The 23,257-nt window shown below is 40.9% G+C and overlaps 2 protein-coding genes across 3 annotated transcripts; one reads left to right on the forward strand and one right to left on the reverse strand.

Moving 5' to 3' along the window:
• Nucleotides 1–516: 516 nt before the first annotated feature.
• Nucleotides 517–20,815, forward strand: ints6l (integrator complex subunit 6 like). Of its 2 annotated transcripts, XM_084940639.1 has the most exons (18): nt 519–1,080; nt 1,200–1,277; nt 6,529–6,678; nt 9,703–9,792; nt 9,985–10,168; nt 10,284–10,412; nt 10,897–11,060; nt 11,373–11,525; nt 11,766–11,898; nt 12,272–12,366; nt 12,455–12,565; nt 13,142–13,357; nt 13,477–13,603; nt 13,733–13,875; nt 13,967–14,198; nt 14,278–14,658; nt 16,758–16,851; nt 17,260–20,815. In XM_084940639.1, the coding sequence occupies exons 1-18, from the start codon at nt 970–972 to the stop codon at nt 17,357–17,359; spliced, it is 2,691 nt and encodes an 896-aa protein (XP_084796765.1). In that variant the 5' UTR covers nt 519–969; the 3' UTR covers nt 17,360–20,815. The 2 variants fall into 2 exon arrangements, with proteins under 2 accessions (XP_084796775.1, XP_084796765.1); XM_084940649.1 differs by lacking the exons at nt 16,758–16,851; nt 17,260–20,815 and adding an exon at nt 15,609–16,526 and having other exon boundaries at nt 517–1,080.
• Nucleotides 20,160–23,158, reverse strand: mmgt1 (membrane magnesium transporter 1). The gene is made up of 4 exons (XM_084940673.1): nt 23,025–23,158; nt 22,624–22,676; nt 22,426–22,529; nt 20,160–21,032 (listed from the first exon to the last, which is right to left on the reverse strand). Exons 1-4 carry the CDS (start codon nt 23,101–23,103, stop codon nt 20,876–20,878), a joined length of 393 nt encoding a protein of 130 aa, XP_084796799.1. The 5' UTR covers nt 23,104–23,158; the 3' UTR covers nt 20,160–20,875.
• Nucleotides 23,159–23,257: the final 99 nt, after the last annotated feature.

The raw sequence follows: 23,257 nt of genomic DNA on the forward strand, positions 1-23,257 counted from the left end.
GATGTAAAGTATACTCAAACTTTCCTAGTGCAATAAATTGTTTTCTTTAGCATATAACGTATAAATAGGCCAACTGAAAACAAGAAATAGCCCGTTTTAAACTTCCACCAGGCATGAGGTATTTTTCTAAACTGCTGGTATAAAGTTTTAAAACTTACTGTAATTTGATTTTTTCCGTTATTTCTTAATATCATGTTAGCATCGAAGCACACTATTGTGACTTCAGTACTGTCGGAGTTACCACCATTACGGCCAAACGATACAAAAAACACGGTTCGGTAGCGAGAATTATTTTCCTGCTGTGGTATTTGCAAACTCAAGCATGCATGTGTAAGTTTCTTCCCCAGTTTTTGTTGTTTTAGTTAACAAGGTCATGTAACTATATGCGTTGTTATTACGTTAGTCAGAACGACGGAGCCTTTGAGACGTCTTGAACGCAGCAAAAGAATCACATATGTGGGCGCGCGTGTGAGGTTGTGATGGGGCGGGAGGGATACGGTGCAAGCGGCAAGAAATTTCAGGTCTAAGAATATAATTCTCACACATAACAAACAGTTATGTGGCTTCAAACTAGCCTCAAGGGACCACAGATACGAGGGCAATATACCACACTTTTGAATAACCACCCCCAACACCAGGAGACTGACAAACTGTACTCACGAGCCATTTCGACTTCGTTATATCTGTGCTTGAGGGGGCGTGGTCATTCCCATCGGACTCGGCCAATGGCGTCGCACTGAAAGCAGCTGGGCGTTCCATTCGGTTAGGAGCAGAAGTTGAACAGCGCGAGCCGAGACAGAGCTCTAGAAAGGCAGATAGGGAGAGGGCAGAGGCAACGGCCCTCTACTGGAGGGGGGGCTTATTATAACAAATATATGCACACATGTGTGAACTGTTGGGCTGCACGATAGGTCATATGTGGATAATAGTTATTTTAGAAAAGCATATAACTGCGGCTTTACATTTAAAATGCCTATTTTACTTTTCCTGTTAGACACGTCCGCCTCTATGAATCAGCGCACTTATTTGGGTACGACGTATCTGGACGTTGCTAAAGGCGCGGTTGAGGTCTTTATGAAGGTAAATAATGATTTTACCCCGACCTTTTTCAGCACGTATGCACCTTTGGTTAGCTTAGGGTTCCTTGGGGAAGATAGGTCAAAATTAATATATGTTGTTTTGGTTTTCTTTTTTGACAGCTGCGTGCCCGAGACCCGGCTAGTAGAGGCGACAGGTACATGCTAGTTACATTCGATGATCCACCATACGGAGTGAAGGTAATTAGCAACTGATGCCATTTTTACATTTTACAAGCCGTTCGTATTTTTCTGTCAGTGAGATTTTATTGTCCTTCTGGTTTGTAGTCAGTGTTGGGCGGCTTCCCGGTGGCAAAAAACGGCAAATTAGTGCTCCAAATACTGACAAACGCGGAGCTGCACTGCCTCCGAACATCCAGCAGACATTTTGCTTTTGTGTTGAGAAAAGTCTCGGGCGTTGAGATGGAGGCGTGGAGATTTATTATCAGCTATGACGTCGCTCTTTTTTTAATATAACAACGTGTAGACTGGTTAAAGAGCCCGCCGATCACTTTTTACCCCGCCCCTTGCATCAGTCACGCATCGCCATTGGCCAATCTGGGCTGAAAGTTGATAAGCCCTCTTCATCATGAGATTTCTTTTTTTTTTGTATTTTTATGAGTTCGCTCATGTTCTCATTATTCATATTATAATTATTTGTCATCCCGATACGAGTGATCGTCATGTCCTTGCATAGGAGCAGTAGTCTTCATACATGCACAGATACACAGGAACAGATAAATACAACGTGGGAATCACTGCGATCATTTCACGGGGTTAATATCAACAAAGGTTTCCTGACTATAATCTATTGACATGTTTTATGACCTGACACATATCTCCATCTGATCTTTTCATTCCCAATAAAATACAATCCACATGAACCCCTAAGGTCCCTGGTGTGCTTCAGTGGCTGCTCTCTACACTATATTAGGTCTCTCCAGGCTTCCATAACTCTGTCTACAAACCACACTCTACTACTCAACACAGCGTGCAGGGAGCTTACTCCGTCCTGTGCCATCAATGCTTGGAGAAAACAGAATAGTTTGCATGCCTCACTACCAAGAAGCAAAATGCTCAAAGCTGAAGAGTTAATAAATGTACAAAAGCATATGTTAGAAAGCATCGCTCAGCTCACACTGCAATGACAAATTACTTCCAAATTTCAGTTCTTTATAATCCTCTCAAAAGCTGAGTTACTGTTTACTCTGAACTGTTCAAACAGCAGCAGTGTTTTTAAAGACACTGAAACCAGAAGTGAGAATCTGAAATCATATCTCATGATAATTAAATGCAAACTATGTGACACAATATTTTATGCTCCATCTTCATATGCCCAGTTATTTGGATAATATACTTAAAATCATTATTTATTATTCAAACTAATTCAAGGTTTCAAAAAAGCTTATTTTAAATTTAAAACATTCAACTCACTACTATTAATCTAGTTATACTTTTGACTACTGTGTAATTACTTTTTCGCCAGAATGCTAGTTTTTATACTTCTGTAACTTTATCGTCTTGTGAAATAGGTTATAAAATGTAGTGAAGATGGGCAGCTCGGAATTTTTTGTTTTCCTGTTACAAAATGTCTGTTACAATTAGCAGCTGTTTGGTTTAACCCAGTAAACTTCTTTTCTATTGGGATATTTAGAGGTTTAAAAAAAATCATATACAGGCAATATGTGTTAAGTAACACAGCAGCAGTTTGGATGGGATAATGGAAGCAAGTACAAAGTGCAAGTTTACACAATATCAGTTTATTTGTACTTATAAAATCATGCATTTTTAAAAATGGCATTTATTTGAGTAAAGCATACGGCTACAATTTCTCATTCATGCATATTAATGTGTCATGTATAAGCGATGTGATGTATGCCATTTGCTGTTACTGATGCTACACCCTGCAGCCATATTATGAATGAAGTATATAGAAGTAAAAAAAATTTGAATATGGTAAAGGAGTTTTTGCATTTGCTGTTGCATCACTTAAGTTATGCACTACATAATTTTTCTGACAAACATGCTACAAACTTTACCCAAGTCATTTAGACAGCCGTTAGCACATGATTCTCCTTATGGAGACCTGATATGTTTAATATGCTGCTGAGAATATAGCCCAGAAGAAGCGTATAGTATAGCTTTTATTTTGGAAAGATGAGGGATTTCTCGATCAGATATTTTTATTATTTTGTTGTTTCAGCAACATTAAATTTAAAAACTGTACTTCTGAGTTAAAATATATATTTATAATTTTAATAAATTACAAATTAAAAAGGCATCAACATTTTTTTGTATTGAAAAAATATCGAACCGTGACACCAAACCGTTGGTGACACCAAGCTCATTAGTGCAGAACCGGGACACCAAAGTATCGAACCAAACCGAACCGTGAATTTTGTGTATCGTTTCACCGCTTATATATATATATATATATATATGTGTATATGTATATGTATATGTATATATATGTATATATATATATATAAATATGTATATATGTATATATATATATATGTATATGTATATATATATGTATACACACACACACACACATATATATATATATATATATGTATACATACATATATATGTATACACATATATATATATATATATATACATATATATACATATATATATATATATATGTGTGTATATATATATGTGTGTGTGTGTGTGTGTGTTCGGATGACTGCTACAAAGATGAAGATGGGCTCTTTCTCTTCGTTGACCTTCATATTAAAATAAGGCAAAAAGACCATTTTTAGCTCACGTCTCTCTGTCCACCTCTGCAGCTCATATTGAGGCAAAAGCTCAGGCTTCAGACTCCAGGATGATGTGAATTTTATACTTTTGATAAAATTAAAAAGAAACTACAATTTTTTAAAAACAATATAAAAGTTGTATGTCAATTTAAAGCTCTCACAATCAGTAATCAAAATTAACTGAACAATTAATAACCAAGTGTGATGGTAAAGGTGGCACTAACAGCGGCTCTGTATGATGTCAGTGAGCTCATATCTCCAATCCAGTCTTTAAGTGATGACGTATGAACCCTGCTTCCAGGTCCAAACTACGCTGTGTTTATTAAGGCTGTTGTGTTTTTAACATGTTTTAATGTTTTGTATTTTGTTCTATTTGATCTGAACAAGCCCGTGAAAAAAGTCAGTGATCACTGTCGGCCTCTCTCAGTTTTATTACCACTGTTTATTTTAAAGCTCAGTTTTTAAAACCTTACAATGTAACTACAGCCCAGCTCACGCAGCAGTATATTAATGACTAACCTCGTATTGTGGATGGATGATCTCAGTTGTTTTCCTGACTGAAGTTTGTCCGTTTACAGCATCCTGCCATGCGATTGCATTTGTCTCTAACCATCGGGAACCCTCACGTTAACTTTTATCGAGTGGAAAAAAGTTAGCATTCATCCTCCAGCTTCACTGTGTTTATATTATGCTAACATAGCTGTGTAGCTAGACACCACGTAGCACATCATTATATACCAGCTAGCCCAACTTCAGTAACCCTACAAACGTCACTGCTGTTTAGTTTTCTGTCTTTATTTATGTTGGAAGTGATAACAGAGCTGCACGTTTGAATTTGTTTCAGAAATCTCTCAGTCAGAACATGCTATATCATGTTTAGGTGGAAACTAGCGAGCTAACTTCCTGCTAACTTCTAACTCTGTTAAATTGAATAAATTCTGTTTTCATGGATGCCTGGATGTTAAACTTAATTGTTACACCTGGTAAAGCAGCAACACTGATCATTTTATTAAAGATGAAAGAATTTAGGCAGTTTTCAACTCTCAGTGATGCCACAGAGGTCCTTTGACTTTGGGACCTGGAGAGAAGTTTGGACCCAGAAACGGCTAATGACGTCAGACTTAAAGACTGGATATTTTGCCTGTTGTCTCAGGCACATGGCTTTCCGTCTGAATAGAGAAGCCACACCTACCTGCACTTTAAACCTTGTATTTGTGAGTGGCGCCCAATCAGAAGAAAGTTGGCTCTAAGGTGGAGGTGGTCTTAAACTGCTTATTTTAGAGCGTGAATGAAATGAAAGCCCCTGCCAAGGACCAGTATAAGTATTTTGAACTCTCCGTTAAAGCTGCATTGATGAATAATCCAAAAGTAACTGATCGATTAATAACCAGTTCTAAAATAAGTCAAAGAATAAAAATATGAAGTTGGAAATGACCCTGATCTCATCTTATTAAATATTGTGTATAATTTTCATATGGTTGTTATATTGCTATCTATAGGATTGAGATTATGCTACTTGTATTCACAGTATTCACCACCAGTTATAGATTACAACAATCCAAAACATGATTCTCACCCCCCCACCCCTCAGAAGCACCCAGGTGCTGAAGTGCTTTTTCCTCATTCTAAAGTCTACCCTCAGCTTCATCCTGCTCTTCCTCTCTTTGTCTTTGTTGCTGTCCCCTCTTTTATTGCTTTCTTTGAGTGCCGAGGATTAGGATAAAGGACAAGGTTATAGTGAACGGAGCTAGTCTGATTGCACAGTTACAGAAGCAATAAATTGTTGATGCAGAGGGAGAGAGAGATGAGGTTGGGTGGGAAGAAAGAGAAATATTCTGTAGTCTGAATTATTGAGTGCACACTAAGCCTTACACTTCTGTCAGGGATGATCGGTGTCTGGGTTACTTTGCTGCTAACCCTCTTGAGTGTTTTTAGTGAGGTTTTCTTGTATAACTGCCCAACATTCACCTAATGTCATTCACATAACAGTGTGCTGTGTAGAAATTCCATCTAAATCGTGGCTTTGGAGTCATATCTCATGTTAATCCAAAAATCTACCCACTGGCTTGATTCGAAGCATTCGCGTTCATCCCAGCAATTCAAGCTTCTTTTTTTTATTCTCTCTCTGTCTCTTCCCCTCCCTCTCCTAGCAAAGGAAGTGGTAATCTTGCAGGTCATCCTTAGATTAAGCATGAATCTGCAGCGGTAAAGCACTTGACCCCGCTGGAGAAAAGTCCAAGAGCAGTTACACACTCACATCCTGTCTTGGCAGTATCTCTCTGTCACGGAGGACAGGCAGCGGTGGGAAGTGTATTTTTGGATGCTTGTTATGTATGAAATTAGACCTTTTCTGAAAGGCAACTTGCAGCTCAAACGTGGGTGTGAGTTTCAACAATATTATCTTCTATTTCCAGAGCTTCACATTACCTGATCAAATTTTATAGTTACAATTACGCCACGGTACAAAGAGTCAGTGAAACTGAAACTCCTCTTACCAAAGGGTCAGTTTGAGCTTTTCAGTGAACACAATTTGCTGTGTTTTTTTCCTTATAATGACTTGATCTAACTGTGTGTGGGTGTGAGTCTTTTTTGGTTAGTGGCTGTTCATGCAGAACAGTGACTTCAGACCTCCTTCGCTACTGCTTGTGCCTTTAACACATGTCTCTGCACTGCTTGTGTTTCAGGCCGGCTGGAAGGAGAACCATGCCACCTTCATGTGCGAGCTGAAGAATCTGCAGGCGTCCGGGCTCACAACATTAGGACACGCTCTTCGCACCGCCTTCGACCTGCTTAACCTCAACCGCCTCATCTCGGGAATCGACAACTACGGGCAGGTGTGAAAGGTTTCAGAGTTATTGAAACGGGAACGTGTTCCATTGTTTGTTATGGATGTTAACACAACACTGCACAGTTAATTTTTAAGCCCTTTTTCGAGCATCCATGTTCCCCACAGATTCATTCATAGGGAGAGCCACAGTACGCACGAGCAAAGTCGCACTTGTTGCACTTCACGTTGTATACATCAAGTCTAGTAAAGCAAAATCCCAACATTTGGCACTCTGTCCCTTTGTCACCACAATGTTATGTTTACATGATCTGCAAAAGTGGCCCAGATTATTGTGTGTAGTGTGAGGTTTAGTTTTCAGTTACTTGCAGTCTGTTTGTGATAATATGGCAACAAAATGTGACAAGTCAGGAAAAATCCCAAATCTGTTAGTGCTACATACTCAGAAATTTACAATAACTACGCATTCATGTCATCAATCTTAAATAGAAATTCAGAAACAGTGGTGTAAGTGTTGCAGGATGGTGATTTATCTGCAGAGTAATACAGGTGTAGAGCAACTTTGCTTTTATATCGGAATATACCCTATAGCTGGCAACCATTTGAGGCAAGTCTCCTATTGTAAAGAGACTTGTCACAGTAGTGCTGCGTAGACAGACTCACACTGATTGCAATGCGTTGGCACTTTGTCTGCATTTATGAATTAGACAGCAGTTATTTGTGAAGCTGCCACAGTGTGGCTGAGAGCGATTGCAGTCGGTCCCAATCAGATCCTGATGGTTTTGAGACAGGTACCCCACCAGGTGACTTATGCAATTTACTTGTGATAAAAAAGAAGTTGCTACAACTACTTGCAGTTTTTTCCAAAAGCAAAAATGTTGAGTGCAATCATCAGGCAACCAACTGTTTTTTTCCTATTCACAAGGAGGTTGCTGTCCTACTTTTACTTTCATGTGAATGAGCCGTTAATCATGAGTCTGAAATTACCTCACTCAACAGTACTGAGTGTCTCACCACAGGAATCTTGTGTAGTGGGGCTGACTGATGCAGTTAAAGTTGCCCATTAGTGCATGACGTCTTGGAGTTTGGGATGAAATCTGACTGAGTGAAGCCATTTACTGTATATCACATTTCCACTATCCTGTGCTCCGACTCTACATCTGCACAGACATTCATCAAAAAAATCGTCTCTCTTTCTTCTCATCCTCTCTCTCACCTGCTCACATACTGGCTCCCACTGAATATCAGCCTATAAATGAAACCAGAAACACAGGACTGTGACCAGATCACACTGGAATCTGTTACTGTTTGCTAGGGGAGAAAAAATCAGGACAACATAGTCAGTCGTCTATGTCATAGTCATAGTCAATATTTTGCGTGGCAATATTGTAACAATACTAGACACCAAATATTGATATTTTATTAAGTAAAATGTGATATTTTTGATATATAATAGATATCATACCATGGAATATCAATATTTGCCTAATAGGAGGCAACTTTTCTGCAAACAGTTGCAGGCTGACTGATTGCAGTCGCTCTCAACGACACTGTCATAGGTTTGCAAATAATTGCTGTCTAGTTTATAAATGCAGTGAGATAACACGTTGTCATTAGTCGGATTGAATCTTGGTAAATGAGCACAATTCGAGGGGACTCGACTCAAGTGGCTGTATTCTGGTTATCTTCAAATAGAACAGGAAAGTTTCTGAGTGCAAATTATATAAATGAATTTCTGTCTGTTTAGAAAGGAACATATGTGGGATTTATGACACTTTATTACAGGTAATGGTTGTATTATCAGAAACATATTGGATGTATTCGACACCATGACTCTGTCTTATGGCAGCATTTATGGCAGGTTTTAGTGACAGTGTCGGTGTGCTCGACAGTCTCATTTTACACCATGCCTCATATTATCATGTAGGAAATGTTTTAAACCTATTGCACTCTGGAACCTGAATTGATTAAGCACCGGAGACATGCACAGTCTTCATCTTGTGCATTCCTACTGTTTAATGCATCTGCATGCAGTTCACAGCTTTTGTGGAGTTGAAGGTGGAAAATGGATTCACACATTCTGCCCTTGTGTGATTGCTTTAAACTGTTAGTCAGTGATATAAATGCATTGTCTTAAAAATAAATTATGGGACACAATAGTGCTTTTAACACACTGATGTAGTTTTGAATTGATTTTACCCTGTATGTTTTTTGATGTTTTAATTTAGGTTTGCTTGTTTAAGCTGCTGATGTACTAATCAGGTGACCAAGGGCAGGTCTACCAGAATAATGTGAAAGGAGACGTGGATTTTACTCATTTTAACTTTTAAAGAAAAGTACAAAAATGAATAGCGGAGACTGGTATGTGTTTATAACCGAGACATTTTATGGCTAAACCCAAATTAAGACTTAAGTTGGAGTAAATGTAACTGAAGTAATAAGAGGAAGACATCATGTACCTGGAGACAACACGGAGAATAGAGACTTTTGCCTAATCCACTCGACCTCGCTTCAGTTAACCCAGTCATCTTCTCGTCAAGTACATCTTTTTTCTAAACCCCTGCTCTAAGGCACAGATGGATTACTACGCTCGGGCAGTGACCCGAGTTCTGTGCATCAGGAGCGTTTAAATCTACTTAAGCATTCTCTGTGTGTTTGAATTAGATGAGGCTGACCTCTGCAGCGCAGTACTAAAGGCCTCTGTCCTTATTAACAAGGAACACACGGACGCTTTGCACCTTACAGATTCACCCACACACAAAGAAAAAGATATCATGTAGTTTCTGTGGGATGGTAATTCCATAATGATTCCTGCATCTTAGTAGATGTCTGTTTAAACGGTATACCAGCATTTTGCAATTAGTCGAAGCGTGCAACGTGTAACGGTTGTGCTATTAGGTTCACATGTGTTACCAATTTTATGATCCTTTTCATCCACAGAGCCCTGAACAGTGAGTTGGAATGCAAAGAAAAAAAAAGAAGTCAGAGTAGTGAAAATAAATGGCCTCAGTGTTTTTTTCCATTTAGTATCGAACTTGGAATTAATTGCTGAATGTTATCGTTTCCCTCTCAGGGCCGCAACCCATTCTTCCTTGAGCCATCTGTGATCATCACCATCACTGATGGGAACAAGCTCACGCACAGCTCGGGAGTGCCAGATGAGGTGAGAGCACAAACAAATGCAGTGGCACTACCATGTAGTATTTATACAGTGATTCCAGCTGGGTCTGTTGTACACACATGTCATACGTTGAGTCACTGAAGCCATCTGAGGGTTAAGATCTGTAAAACGAGCGACCTTTTGCATTTCCACTTATTAACTTGCTCTCCTGCTTCATTCTTGTCTGCTGTGTAGCTGCACCTGCCTCTGAATTCTCCCTTGGCTGGCAGCGAGCTGACCAAAGAGCCTTTTCGCTGGGACCAGCGTCTGTTTGCATTGGTACTGAGGCTGCCAGGAGCAGCTACACCAGATAATGAGCAACTTGGTAGTGTCCCCACGGATGAGTCTGCAATCACCCAGATGTGTGAAGTTACTGGAGGTTTGTCATGTTTTCCTATTTTCATTCATTCACCGTGTGTCTGCAGTCTTTGGGGTAGAGTCCACAATAAATTCTCTTATGCCTGATCGGCGTGTGTCTCGCTTTTTCCGCTCAGGGCGATCATATTGCGTGCGAACACAGAGGATGTTGAACCAGTGTCTGGAGTCTCTGGTCCAAAAGGTTCAAAGCGGTGTTGTCATTAATTTTGAAAAAACCGGGCCAGATCCGCCTCCAATTGGGGAAGGTGAGTGATCAGAACACAGCGACCGTTAAAAGTTCAAATCCCAGGATGAAGTTTTTCACCTGTTTAAACTTTAAACACAGTAAATGAAATTAAAGGAGAACTGAGTGCATTTTCTAATTTGGCCAAGTACTTAATGATTAGTTATTTGGATAAATAAACCTTGGATTTGATATGTTTAAGTTGCATTTTATTTAAAATTATCGCTTCATGTTTAAGAGGGCAAAGAATCATTTTTTGAGTGAAAGAGAAACTAGAAATTCCTTGTTGAATGTAGTTTGGATGAATGTGATCAACTAAAATCAAATTCTGTTCTTTCCCATTTGCATATTTTGTTATTTTTTCCCCCGTTCGTGCCAACGTATTCTTATTTGCCTGTTGGCTCATATCAGTCAACGTGGCGTGATCCTGCCCGTCAGGTTCGTCCCTGCCAAGTAGAACAGTTAGTATCAGCCCGCTTATTGTTTTCTTTTTTTTTGTTTTCCAGATAATTCTGTGGACTCAAGTCGGCCCGTGTCATCCTTCGGCCCACAGCCATGGCACAGCTGCCACAAACTCATCTACGTGCGACCAAACCCAAAGACTGGGGTGCCAGTCGGGCATTGGCCCATACCAGAGTCCTTCTGGCCAGACCAGAACTCTCCAACCCTAGTGAGCAGAGAAGCTTCAAATTACCTCAGCAGCCTTCTTAGTCTGTCTTTCAGATTACATCTTATAGTGTTTGATTGTATGTCAATATTTGTATTGTGTAGCTTTATGGACACGCAAACTCTCTTACTTCCTTTCTCTTTTATTGGCACCAGTTTTTTTCTGTAACACCTTTTAGTAACCGTCCAGTATAATTGCGATTACCTGTAAAACTTTAATGCTTTGTTATATACTGCTGTCATAAGGACGTCAGAGGATTGTGTATCAAAGACAAACACACCTAACAGTTTGCTCATTTCCATCTGCTGCTCACAGCCACCTCGCACTGCTCACCCCGTGGTGCGTTTCTCTTGCGTGGACTGTGAACCCATGGTGATCGACAAGCTTCCCTTCGACAAGTATGAACTGGAGCCCTCTCCGCTCACCCAGTACATCCTGGAAAGGAAGTCCCCACACATGTGCTGGCAGGTAGAGTAAATGCTTCCACTAACGCTCATCGCCTTGTATACAAAGTCACAGGTGTTGCCTCGGGGACTTTCTAGAAACCCAGACATAATGAGGTTACTTGCTAAATTCATCATAGCGTTTCACCTTTTTTGGGCTGTCGTGAAGTAGTTGTTGGTCACGCCATTAAAGCTCTGTGAATACAGCTTGGCTTCATTTTTAGCAGTTCTGCTTTACCTTCATGTTTTCTCTTGCTGTCCTCAGGTGTTTGTCAGCAGCAGCGGGAAGCAGAATGACCTGGGGCATCCTTTTGGCTACCTTAAAGCCAGCACCACTCTCACCTGTGTTAATCTGTTTGTTATGCCGTACAACTACCCAGTCCTTCTTCCACTCCTCGGTGAGACATATTGTAGTAAATTTGTCTTTAGGGTGGCCTAAAAAAACCAAAACTACAACTTCTGGGTCAGTAGGCCTGAGCTGACATTATATTTAAAAGCTCTCCTTTTCTGGGACACCTCATCATCTCCAGTCATGACAAGTATCAGTCTAACAACACAGGACATCATTAAAAGGTTTATCTTTAACAATTCTGTACACGACATGAATATTGTCTGGGTATTTATGTGTGTTTCAAAGCTTGTTGTAGACTTACCATCATCATCCTCAGTACTGATGCATGTGGATCAGTGGGTCTGCTGCAGCTGGACACTGATGCAGATGCTATAATCTCTCAGACTAACCCACTGCTCATTTTCTCCTTCTCCCTGCAGACGATTTTTTCAAAGTGCACAAACTAAAACCAAACCTTAAGTGGCGACAGGCCTTTGAGATGTACCTGAAGACGATGCCTCCATACTACCTCTTGGTAAATGAATGCAACATCTTTAATGCTGCCTTTAGTTTAAATGGATTTATGGTGTTTTTCTTGTAACTAACATCTTAAATTCTGACAGCCCTTGAAAAAGGCACTGAGGATGATGGGTGCACCTAACCTTATCGCGGACACCATGGACTGCGGACTGAGTTACAGCGTCATTTCTTACCTGAAGAAGCTCAGCCAGCAGGTAAGTCACTTTCAGGCAGTAAAAGAGGTTTTGTGGTGCTTATTGATCGTGATGAAATGTAGAGATCAGACTAAACGACACAGGCGCTGAGGAGACTGAACTGAAACTATAAACTTGTCAAAGACAACGAGCACTGATGCTGTGTGAGGCCTCCGGTTCCATCAAAGGCTTCTCATCTTATTTCTTCTGTTACTTTGAAGAGTATGTTAAGCATCAAGCAGCGGCTTCTAAGTGGAAGTATTATTCAAGTCATAGTTTGGAAACTCATGCACACTGACTGGATATTTTCAGGAGTGACAGTCTCACTGTCTGCTGCAGATACAGGTGCTGACTATACAGCTATGAGTCCTGTGCAGCCATCATTTAACTATCAAGTGTGGAGCTAAAAGAGTTTCTACATGAGGATATAAAGTCTTTATAAATACTTGTCTTATTTTTTAAGATTATCTGTGGCTGAAATGATCTGTATGAAAGACTGCCAAGAAACAGAGTGGAGAGATGTCTTCCAACTTATATTTCACTCATTTCACTTTTCTTGTTATCCTCATACTGAGATGTTGTTTTGTTGGCTCGAAGGCAAAAATGGAGTCGGATCGTCTGATTGTGTCGGTGGGGAAAAAGGCTCCGCAGGAAACCGGCATAAAGGTGAAGAACCACTCCAGCTCGCTTTCTCTAGCCCACCGGCGAGACTTTAAGCAGCTGCTGCAGGGAATCACGGGGGAGGGGCCCCTTCGCCTGCCGGACATTAATTTCAAAGAGTTTGCCGGTTTCCAGATCGTCCTGCTCAACAAGGTAGGTTTAGGACAGTCGGACACTTTGTGCAGTGTGTGGCATACTTTCTGTCAGCGGAGAGGGAAAACACAGCGTGTACAGTATTTGGTAGGATTCTTTCTGACTAGATGTGTTTGCAGGATGTAAAGCCTCAAGCTTATCGGAATGCCTACGACATCCCAAGACGGAACCTCCTGGATCAGCTCACACGAATGCGCTCCAATTTGCTGCGGACGTCACTAAAACTGATCCGAGGGCAAGATGAAGGTAAGTCAATACGCAGTGTGTTGCTAGTGGGAGGCAACAACTTAATGAGCTTGCATCATGCGTTTCTTCAGCTGGAATCCGGTGCAGTTACTACAACATTTCATGAAATCATCGTTTTGTGGTTGTTAGATTCCCTGCACAGTATTCCAGTGGCTCAGATGGGAAACTATCAGGAGTACCTAAAAATGATGCCGTCTCCTTTGAGAGAGATCGACCCCGATCAGCCTAAACGGCTGCACACATTTGGGAATCCTTTCAAGCAGGATAAGAAGGTAATGCAGTTTAGCTGCACACAGATGTCTTCACTCCGTATCGCACCCTTACATTGTGTAACGGTTTCCTCTCTCTGTCTGTTATTCCCAGGGGATGATGATCGATGAGGCGGATGAGTTTGTAGCAGGCCCTCAAAATAAGAAGAGAGGAAATTCCAGTGACTCCAATTTGGGAGCTACTGTGAAGAGAAGGCGGAGCATGTCACCGTTGCTGCGGCGGCCGCAGACACCATCAGGGAACACCAACCATGTGGTGATTGGGAAGAACCTAGCAGGGATTCAGGGGCAGCAGAACCTCCTCAAACCGGTTCCACAGAACAAAGGTAAGATGCGAAGGTAATAACAAAGTATGCTCGAAGGTGGTGAATATGAGGCTCACGCTGTTCATTGTTGCATCATCAGGAGTGGATAGCAGCAACATGGTGGTCACAGAGAGTAATGGCGACAGCGCTCTCGGGCTCGACTCTGGGGAAATCTGGCCTGCAGAGATGGAAACTGAGGCAGGGAATACATCCTCACCGAGTTTAGAGGAGAACGTTGGGACAGGAGCAGCAGTTCGCGGGGAGGACCTCGGTACGATGGAGGAGAGGCTGGTGGAAGATCATCTAAACGAGCAGCCGCTGGAGGAGAAGCACAACTGTGAACGCCTGAGTCCACAGAGCCAGCTGGATGGCGCTGACGCTGAGCCGGCAGTGCCTGAGATCATTTTCATAGCTCCACTAGACGGCAACCTGGCAGAGCTGCGGACGCGGGTCATCAAGGAGGTCCGCAAACCCGGACGAAGTGAGTGCATTTTTGTTTTTCAACAATATCATAATTAAAGATCTTTACACAAAGAGTGCTTTGCAAAAAAACCCAACACAAAATTCAGAATTTTTCAGCTCTGGCATTGCCGTGTAACGTAAGCGTTACGAGTTTATGAAAAGTTTCCATCAAACCACGATGAGCTGGTCCTGATGTGTCACAACAAGAAAAGGAAGAAACAGATTCTCAGTTCATCCAATTCTTCAGGGTTCGATCCAGGAGATGAAACTGCATCACGGCCGCTTTCGTACATATTTCAGGGCGTCAGTGAGCAGTTTGATCTCTTGTTAGCAGAGCTGGGAGCTGTGAAATCATTTCAGAGAGCTAACTGACCTGAAGCAGCATCTAGCTGTGTGTCTGATTTATAATAATATTATTTTAGTAGTTGTATATGTGTGTTACGAGGTCACTTGTTACCAAATGCAGTGGCCTGATTAGTCACATCTGTTTATTTGCAAAAAATCGGAAAATTCAAGCTTGATTGGAAAAAATGCCAAAAATTATCCAGCAAAATTATGTGGTCTGTGTGAACGGCTACATTAAGAATTGGTGAGTCTCTAAAACATATTTTTCCAGGCCTTCATATTAATAATAGCCAAAAGAAAGACTGTCAATATGAAAAGAAGCAGAAGCAAAACACAGAACTAAGATTGATGCGTGACAGTCTGTATAGTTTATTAGAAAAAAGTGCAAATTTTAAAAATAAATATTTAAATTCAAATACAAATGATCAATTTCAAGAGCATGAAACACGGACTTATTCAGACGACGTTGGAGAAAGTTCAAAAGAGTTCCTCAAACCTTTTCAGATCTTTTGTTTGCTTAAAATATTTGTGTTTGTGTTTCTAGTGGACGGTCGGACATTCTGGACAATATTGTGATTTAAATGATCACAGTGGATTTTTATTGATTTTTTGGGTCTTTTTCAGCTTTATTGACAGATACAGTGAAGAAATGACAGGAAGGGACAGCAAAGAGAGAGAGGCAGGGGAAGACACGTGGCGAAGGGCCGCGGGTCAGACTCGAACCCGCGGCCTGCTCAACACACTGAGCTAAACCGGCGCCCGATCACAGTGGATTTATTGAACTTGAAAACATTGTCCTTTCAACAGTGAATTTCTTTGCATTATACTTCACTGAAAAGTAAATAAATGTGAACTGAACCAAACATACCGAGGTTATCAGGAAGTTGGTCCACTGAAAGCCGAGCGCATCGTAGCCAAACACAGCAGCATTCGTCCCATAATGTTTAAATCTTGCCACAGTCTTCTTTAGCTGTTTACATTTAATACTTAAGAATCACTCTAAGGTAATCTACGGTTCGTATTCATCATCTGATTATGAGTTCCAGCACAAGCTGATTTCTAGTCATCTGCTGAGATTTCAGGGTCCTGATTTTCATCCCCATGCATATATTTTTTTATGTGAACTCCCAGATGAAGATGCTCTAAAAAGGTAATTAGAGTGATGCACTTTCTAAAACAGTCTTTGGTCATTGTTGGTGGGGGAATTATGCTGCTGTGCCTTTAAAATGTTCTTTTAAGATAAAATGTTTCCCTTTTGTTCAAAGTTCGGATGAAACGGATGTTAAACCTCTTCAAGCACATGAAAACTCTTTTCTCCTTGGGCGTCTGTTAGAGTTATTGTCAGATGTCGTCTTTATGAGGGTAAAGTTAAAGGTCAAAGCTTGACTGTCCTTAACGCTTGATCATATCACACTTTCACATGTTTTAAAATTGGATTAGTTTTCTGATTTTTAGCTTTTTTTCATTACATCAGAGAAGAGGTAGCTGTAGCCCATTTACAGTCTATGTGCACCCAGTGAGGAACATTGCAGTATTTTTTTTTTAAATAAAACATAATGGATCTGTCAGCTGTGCGGCCAGTAATACAACGCTAACAATACGTTTACACATTTTTAAAAACTTTTTTTCATATAAATCCCAAATTGTTTTTGATTTCTGAGCTAAATCAGTCAGAGGTGGCAGAGAAATGTAAAATACTGATTCATTTTATTTCTAATTTGGGGACGTGCTGGGAACATTTGAACCGCTTCCTTACCTTGTGCCTTTTCTCAGACTATGATGCAATACTCAGACTACTGCAGCAGGTGAAAGGCCCGCCAGACGTACAGAGGTACTTCATCCAGCACGCCATCAAAGAAGCAATGAGGTAAGAAACTGAGCGGCTTTGAATCTTTTGAAATCCCCAGACAAGCCTGTTAAACAGCGCGTCGCTGCACTGACATACAGTGAGTTCAGTGTTTCTGAGGCACTGCGGCTTCAATGGCATTCATTTCATAGCCCTTTGAATCGAATTCATCTGCAGCGCTGTGATAAAGTTTGAGGTTCCCACTGCAGTAAGCTGGAAAAGGAAATCAAATCGATAGTGTGAGCTCCCACCAGCATTACAACTGCACTTGTTCCAAACACCTTGCCACAGTTCATCTGTGGATTCATCTGTTCTGTCTCTTCTTACACTGATTTCATGTGAGGTTGATGTCGCACGACTCCTTGTTCTTCCTGTTATTGAAAAGTCGTCGCTGTGATCCAAAGTAACATCTAAACATGTCCCGAACAGGTTCAAGAAGCGAGTACTGATCCAGCAGCTGGAGAACGCCCTCACGGAGCTGGAGGAGAAGCAAACAACACCACAGCTTCCCAATGACCATGGCAGGTAGTGACAAAGCCACTTTTGCTTAAATTTTCTTGCCGGCTGGACATCGCCACCCGAAGAGAGGCATCCCTCCAGACCAAGCCTCGGAAATTCCGATTTGGAAACCAGCTTGGGAGAGGAACAAATGCACTGATAGTCCCTGTGCTGTACGTCACATCCTGTTAGAGGCAGAGGGCTTATTCAGAGGAGGGGCCTTGGGGAGCAGCTCCACTGGGGATGAGTACAGAGACTTTAAAAATAATCCTCTGACAGATGCCTTAAACACCCATATGGCTTTTGTCTGTATGGGGACGTTGCTCAGAAACCACACATACACTCCATTAGACAGATAACACAGTAAGCCAACAGAGCAATGGATAGACTGGCTTATTGGGATAGTTATGCTAAAAAATAAAAAAACAAAACAAAACAGGCCCTTCTTCAGCTGGTCTGAAAAGTGTTTTATGGGTAATAAAATGTGCATTCATGAAAATTCATGGATGGAAAGAGAGATACTGTCCAGAAGCAAGACAAACCCTCATATTGTTTTGTGTTAAATCGGCAACAGGATGCACTTTGTTGTCCATGTTACTGTTGATCAGTATGCCCCCACTATTATTGGTTGCACTGGCATCAGAGGTGGGCAATATGGGAATAAGACTATGAGTGCCATAGTAGCAGAAGTAACAGACAACAGAGATTTGAGACGTCCAAACCTTCAGCATCAGAATCTGTGAGATGTCGGCTTTCAGCCCCGACGGCGTGTCCGTGTCCGTGCCATCGGCTGAACAATCCGCGCTTCGTGCAGAATCTGTTTACCTGCTCTCATTTGCTGTTTTAGCTGTTTGGTGGTTGCTGAAATAATTTTGTGAGCTTCTGACATTGCTGGCAAAATACATTTGTATTTAAAAATCGATTCAGGATTTAATGAATCGATAACGCATTATTCAAGCTAAAATCGATTTGAATCAGAAAAGCGAGTTTTTTAAACCCACCCCTAGTAGCGATATAGAGTCGCTTTTCTGGGAATGCATTAGAAATGCGTATTTATGGCTAAATCAGTCAGCAGGCTGCAAACAAGGCTGAACATCATGGAAAATACTGTGTTCAGTATTGGTGTGTAATAGATTTGAGTCAGTATAGCAAACTCATAGTGTGACTATGACCATATTGCCCAACCCCAAACCGCATTAAATAAGACTTCACATATGCCTCACTCATGGCAGCTCCCAACATGTTCTGAACCCACAACCAGCTCCAACCTTTTAAAGTGTGACTTTGAAGGACAGCACCAAGTAGCCGAATCAGTGTTTTTTTGTGATAGTTGCACAGAAGCAGCAGTGTTTACTGGTTAAGTGACCGAGGAGCATTCTTCCTCTCACCTGCCATCACAGCAATACAACATGGGTCACTCCTGCAACTCCACAGGCGCACACTCACGCCCGAGTCATCCTCACACCTCAAACGCTCCAGCGGTTCCCCAGCGTAACGCAGTTTTGCATCCAGCAGTCGCCTTTTTGTTGAAGTTGAACCTTTTGCATTTCTCCTCTGCTGCTTTTCAGATGAACCCGGCGTCAGCACTCCTCCTGAGTTCTCCTTGTTTTTACAACAGATGTACACTACTTTTTAATGTTCATAGGGAATAGAGATTATTTTTGTGAAATTGCTTATTTCAGAGTCTAAGAAATATTTTGAAAGACAAATGTTCAAAGCCATTTTTGTAAACTGTTAAAATACATATAAAAAGTGGAAAGTTTTATGAACCTACTTCTTTTTTTATCAAAACAAAAAAATAAAAAAAATGATAAAAAATTAAACCACGGGTAGAACGGTGTTTTGTGCGTCAGACTGTGTAGTTCTAACTTGAAGTTGGTGTTTTTTTTAAAGACTTAAACAGTTGATGAGCACACAGCTCGCTTACTTTCATCTTTTTTATTCAAGCAGTTTTGGTTTAACCTCCATAAAGTCTCTAGAGTCTGTGTTTCTTTTGTAAAGCCTCAATTTTAAACTGAGCAAATGCTGCAGACAACACTTTCAGTGTGTGTCTGACAGAGTGATGGAGTTGTGGAGCAGAGCTCTGCGACGCACACGGCAGCTGGACCTATTTTCTTGGTGACCCTTTGTCATTGATTACAACAAATTGTAATTTTACAAAAGCCTGCAAACGCTGGAATTGCATTTACACTCAGCAGCCACTTTATTAGGCACACCTGTTCAGAGATGTCTTGCGAGCCAATCACACATCAGCAACTCCGCGAATTTAAGCACGTAGACGTGGTCGAAATGACCTCCAGCTTTATGGTGCAGCTCATAAACTTGATCCCTGTGTACTTAGTGCAGCTTTGCACATCACCCTTGTTCTTGAAAATTGCACCAGTACATCAACGAAATTTTTTAAAGTCTCAATTTTTAAATTACTTGATTATGTTTTATATTAAATACACATTAGTGAAACAAGCATTTAATATGTACTTTTTCTCCATTTCTGTTCTACATGGTTTGTTAGTTTGCTCCATTTTAACCCAGACTGGAACTTCAGCCTTGACTGCCACCTAGTGTCCATCATAAGCAGCTGCAGGTTTTTTGGATCAGGAGGGTTTTTTTGTGATGCAGCAGTCCTGCACCAAGGTCACAGGTACAGCACAGCTCTGCAGACTGTCACTATAGTGATTTAATTTTTAAAGCCATGCGTACCAACCATTTACCATTTCTTACCAACTTCTTCCTGCATAAATAGATTACCTGGAAAATAAATAGTCCACTTAGTTTTGTCTGACAAAAGCAATATTCCAGCCCAAGTACAACAAAAAAGGAGCTCTGGACACTTTGTAAAATCAGTATGCCTTTTATTAAATTAAAAACAATCTGTTGAATATTGACGAAATGTAAAATGAAGAGAAATAAAATCCACTCTAATGTACCAGTACTGGCTAGTCTGCCTTATAGTGTTCACAGTCTCATTATAATAGCGCTCTAATATCGCCCATCCCAGTGTTCACCTCATTTCCTGTGACTTAAAAACCATTTTGCTCACATACAGAGTGTACAGATCATTTATGCTTCCTGGAAATAATAAAGCAAATATTAGAGTCCACTGATTAATCTCATTTTAGTTGACAAAGTTTTCAGTTGCTGACGTGTGTTTGAAACGAAACAGCAACCAAAGCAGGCTTTGTTATTCCCTTCATACAAAAGATATACAAAGGAGAGTAATATCCCAGTTCAGTTCAGAAGGGATCAAAGGGGTACATGTCTCAGTATTTTAAGACTCCAAAGCGTTTACATACTGTATATACAAACAAGTCTGCTTGGAAATAATAAAAACAAAAACTGAGGGGTTGGCACAGTCAGTGTTGAATATGGTGGCAACCACGTTATGGACAGAGATGCATGTTCAGAGAGCATTATTAGTTTATTTACAAAAAATTAAAGAAAAGTTAAATAGGAGAAAGATGAATTCTGACATGTTCTCCCTCCTTCTGTCTAACAAAAACAAATCTTATCTGACAATGACCGTGTTACAGACAGGAAAAGGCCAGTCTCAGTGCAAATGCTCCAGCTTGCGTAACCGTATGGGGTTGGGCAGAGCTTGTTGGTTGCGTACAGAAGAGGGCTCCTCCTCTGGTGTGCGGAATAGCACCCGACCCCTGTGATTGAAAAGGTAGAAGGATGGGTGGTTCCTCAGAGTGTCAAAAGTCCTGGGGAAAGAAAGATAAACTTCTTAAACACTGGCACCAAGAGGCAGGAAGTTATGGAGATTGATTACATTTGTTAAATTATATAATCCACTCCTGTAGGAGAGAAGGGACAGAAAAGTGTGTTTACATCCCAATGGTCCCTGATACAGAGTTAGAATAAAGAAACAAACCAATGTTAACACCCACTGGAATCATCAGTGTTGCAGTGTGGACAACCCAGTGTCCAGTCATCAGATGAGACATTTTTCGGGGAGAATTGCATCAACTGTGTAACATTCAAGCTGTGATTTCTCATGTGGGATGCTTTGCTTGCCGATTTGCATCTACAGGGTTCACTTATTAAATCTAGAAGTGGTTACACTCCCGCTGTAAAAACGTTGCCTATATTTTGGGTTTAGCACTCAAACTAACCAGTTAGCAGATCACAACATGAACAAGTCACTTATGCTTGGCTTGCTTACCGCCTTACTTCTTTAAAACATCTCTTTAATTCTTATGTACGACTGCTTAGTTTATACAATGTTGCTGCTGCAGTTGCCTCCAAATCACTTTATTCATTCTTTTATCTGATCTGATAAAACCTCACTGATGGATTAAAGGTGATCAAGGAGGGATGGGAAACATGAGGCCCAGGTACCAGATTCAGCCTGGCAAGGATTCAGACCGGGCCCACTCCATGCCTTTGAAAAATGTAAACAAGGGTATAGAGCCTGGGCTTAACAGTATTTTCATGAATTTGACAGCTTTTCCTATTGATAAACACCTCACCTACCTACAGCCATACATACAATGCCAAAGTAATGAATATATAAACAAATAAATGACAGAAAAGTTCCTGTGTTTCACTATGTACTACAGAAATGTGTGATTTATTTGTAATGTTACACAGTTCTTACAGTTTAAGCACAAAGACTCATATTAATCAATGCTAAAAATGATTGAATTAATAATTTTAGTCATTTGCAACAGTATGATACTAGACAGGCACACGACTCCTCCCTTCACTAACAGCTGAAGTAGTCAATGTTCATAACGCTGAACAACAGAGTGAAGCTCCAGCCAAAACACCATCTTGTCACCTGCAGCTGTAGTTATAATAATGTCACACTGTGACCCAAAGTTCTTCTGTCAACCCAGCAACCTTTCATTTACTTTCACGTATAGGCCCCATTCGTTGGCTTTGCTTTCAATACGTTTTCAGTCTTAGGAGGCTTTCAACACACTAGCTGTGTGATGTAAAGCTGCATCTGTGGGATTCGAGGTGAACAGCTTCACAGTAATATTACTATAAATGTCGCTGAGGTGGTGAGCCATGAGCTTCCCCTGTGACAGAGGACAAAAAACAACTGCACTGCCGAGGGAATGGAGGTGTGCCAAGGTGAAGTCAGCTTACTTGTTTTTCAGCTCTGAGGAAGCATCCATATCTTTGAACTCTCCAGCGATGTGGACAATACCGTAACAGGTCATGATAAATGACAACAAAGTCTGCAGTACAATCTGGAAACACAAAGAAGGAAAACGCTTGGTAAAACAAAAAGAAAAGTCTTTGAAATCAGGAAGAAGGCTGAAAGTAAGGATAAAAGTTACTCACATCAATTGGTAGCGTCTCATGCTCCTTCTCTGTAAGTCGCATGTATGATCGATCTGATGGGAGAAACATGTTTGAGCTAATGCAGTTAAAATGAACACCTCGCACAAACAGTGCTAATTAGCCAACTCTAAAAAGGGCTCCAAAAGAAATCCTCTTTAAATGCCATTACTCTAAATGGCTGTCTACCACTAGCACTGACTCTTTCGGCTGCACTGCAAGGAAAAGATTTCAATGGCAACCACTGCGCCCCATTCAAAGCGGAGCAGAGCCCACCTAGCATGATGTTAGCTAGCCAAAAGGCCCGAGCTGCTGTTTTGTCGAGCTACCCGGTGATACCGGAGACAGTCTGCGTTAAATACAGCTACAGAGACGTGTCTTTCGCTCTCTACAATGAAACTCACGTTGTGCCGCTGAGAAAGCCGCATGAGCTAAGGAGAAAAGTCCGATGCCGACAACACCTTTCCAAAACGACGAAGCCATCTTGAACCGAAGCGAAGAGGAACTGCGCGTACGGTGTCGTAAAACAGTGTCGTAAACAGCCGCACACATGGCGGTGTAAAAAAAACCCACCCTATTAATAAGTGGGAAATTACATATTAAGGGAAACACATATTAATAAGTTATATGTAAATAT

Source organism: Perissodus microlepis, chromosome 2 (assembly GCF_051167445.1).
Source record: "Perissodus microlepis isolate ML-2025 ecotype Zambia chromosome 2, ASM5116744v1, whole genome shotgun sequence".
In the NCBI taxonomy this organism is placed as follows: domain Eukaryota; kingdom Metazoa; phylum Chordata; class Actinopteri; order Cichliformes; family Cichlidae; genus Perissodus; species Perissodus microlepis.

Bases quoted from the DNA above. Each gene is read 5' to 3' on its own strand.
- ints6l (XM_084940639.1), top strand. From the start codon at position 970: ATGCCTATTTTACTTTTCCTGTTAGACACGTCCGCCTCTATGAATCAG. The intron at 10,413-10,896 runs GTGAGTGATCAG...TTTGTTTTCCAG, and splicing joins TCCGCCTCCAATTGGGGAAG to ATAATTCTGTGGACTCAAGT. The intron at 11,526-11,765 runs GTAGAGTAAATG...TGCTGTCCTCAG, and splicing joins CCCCACACATGTGCTGGCAG to GTGTTTGTCAGCAGCAGCGG.
- mmgt1 (XM_084940673.1), bottom strand. From the start codon at position 23,103: ATGGCTTCGTCGTTTTGGAAAGGTGTTGTCGGCATCGGACTTTTCTCC. The intron at 22,530-22,623 runs GTGAGTAACTTT...TTGTGTTTCCAG, and splicing joins ATGAGACGCTACCAATTGAT to ATTGTACTGCAGACTTTGTT. The intron at 21,033-22,425 runs GTAAGCTGACTT...TTCTTTCCCCAG, and splicing joins TCCTCAGAGCTGAAAAACAA to GACTTTTGACACTCTGAGGA.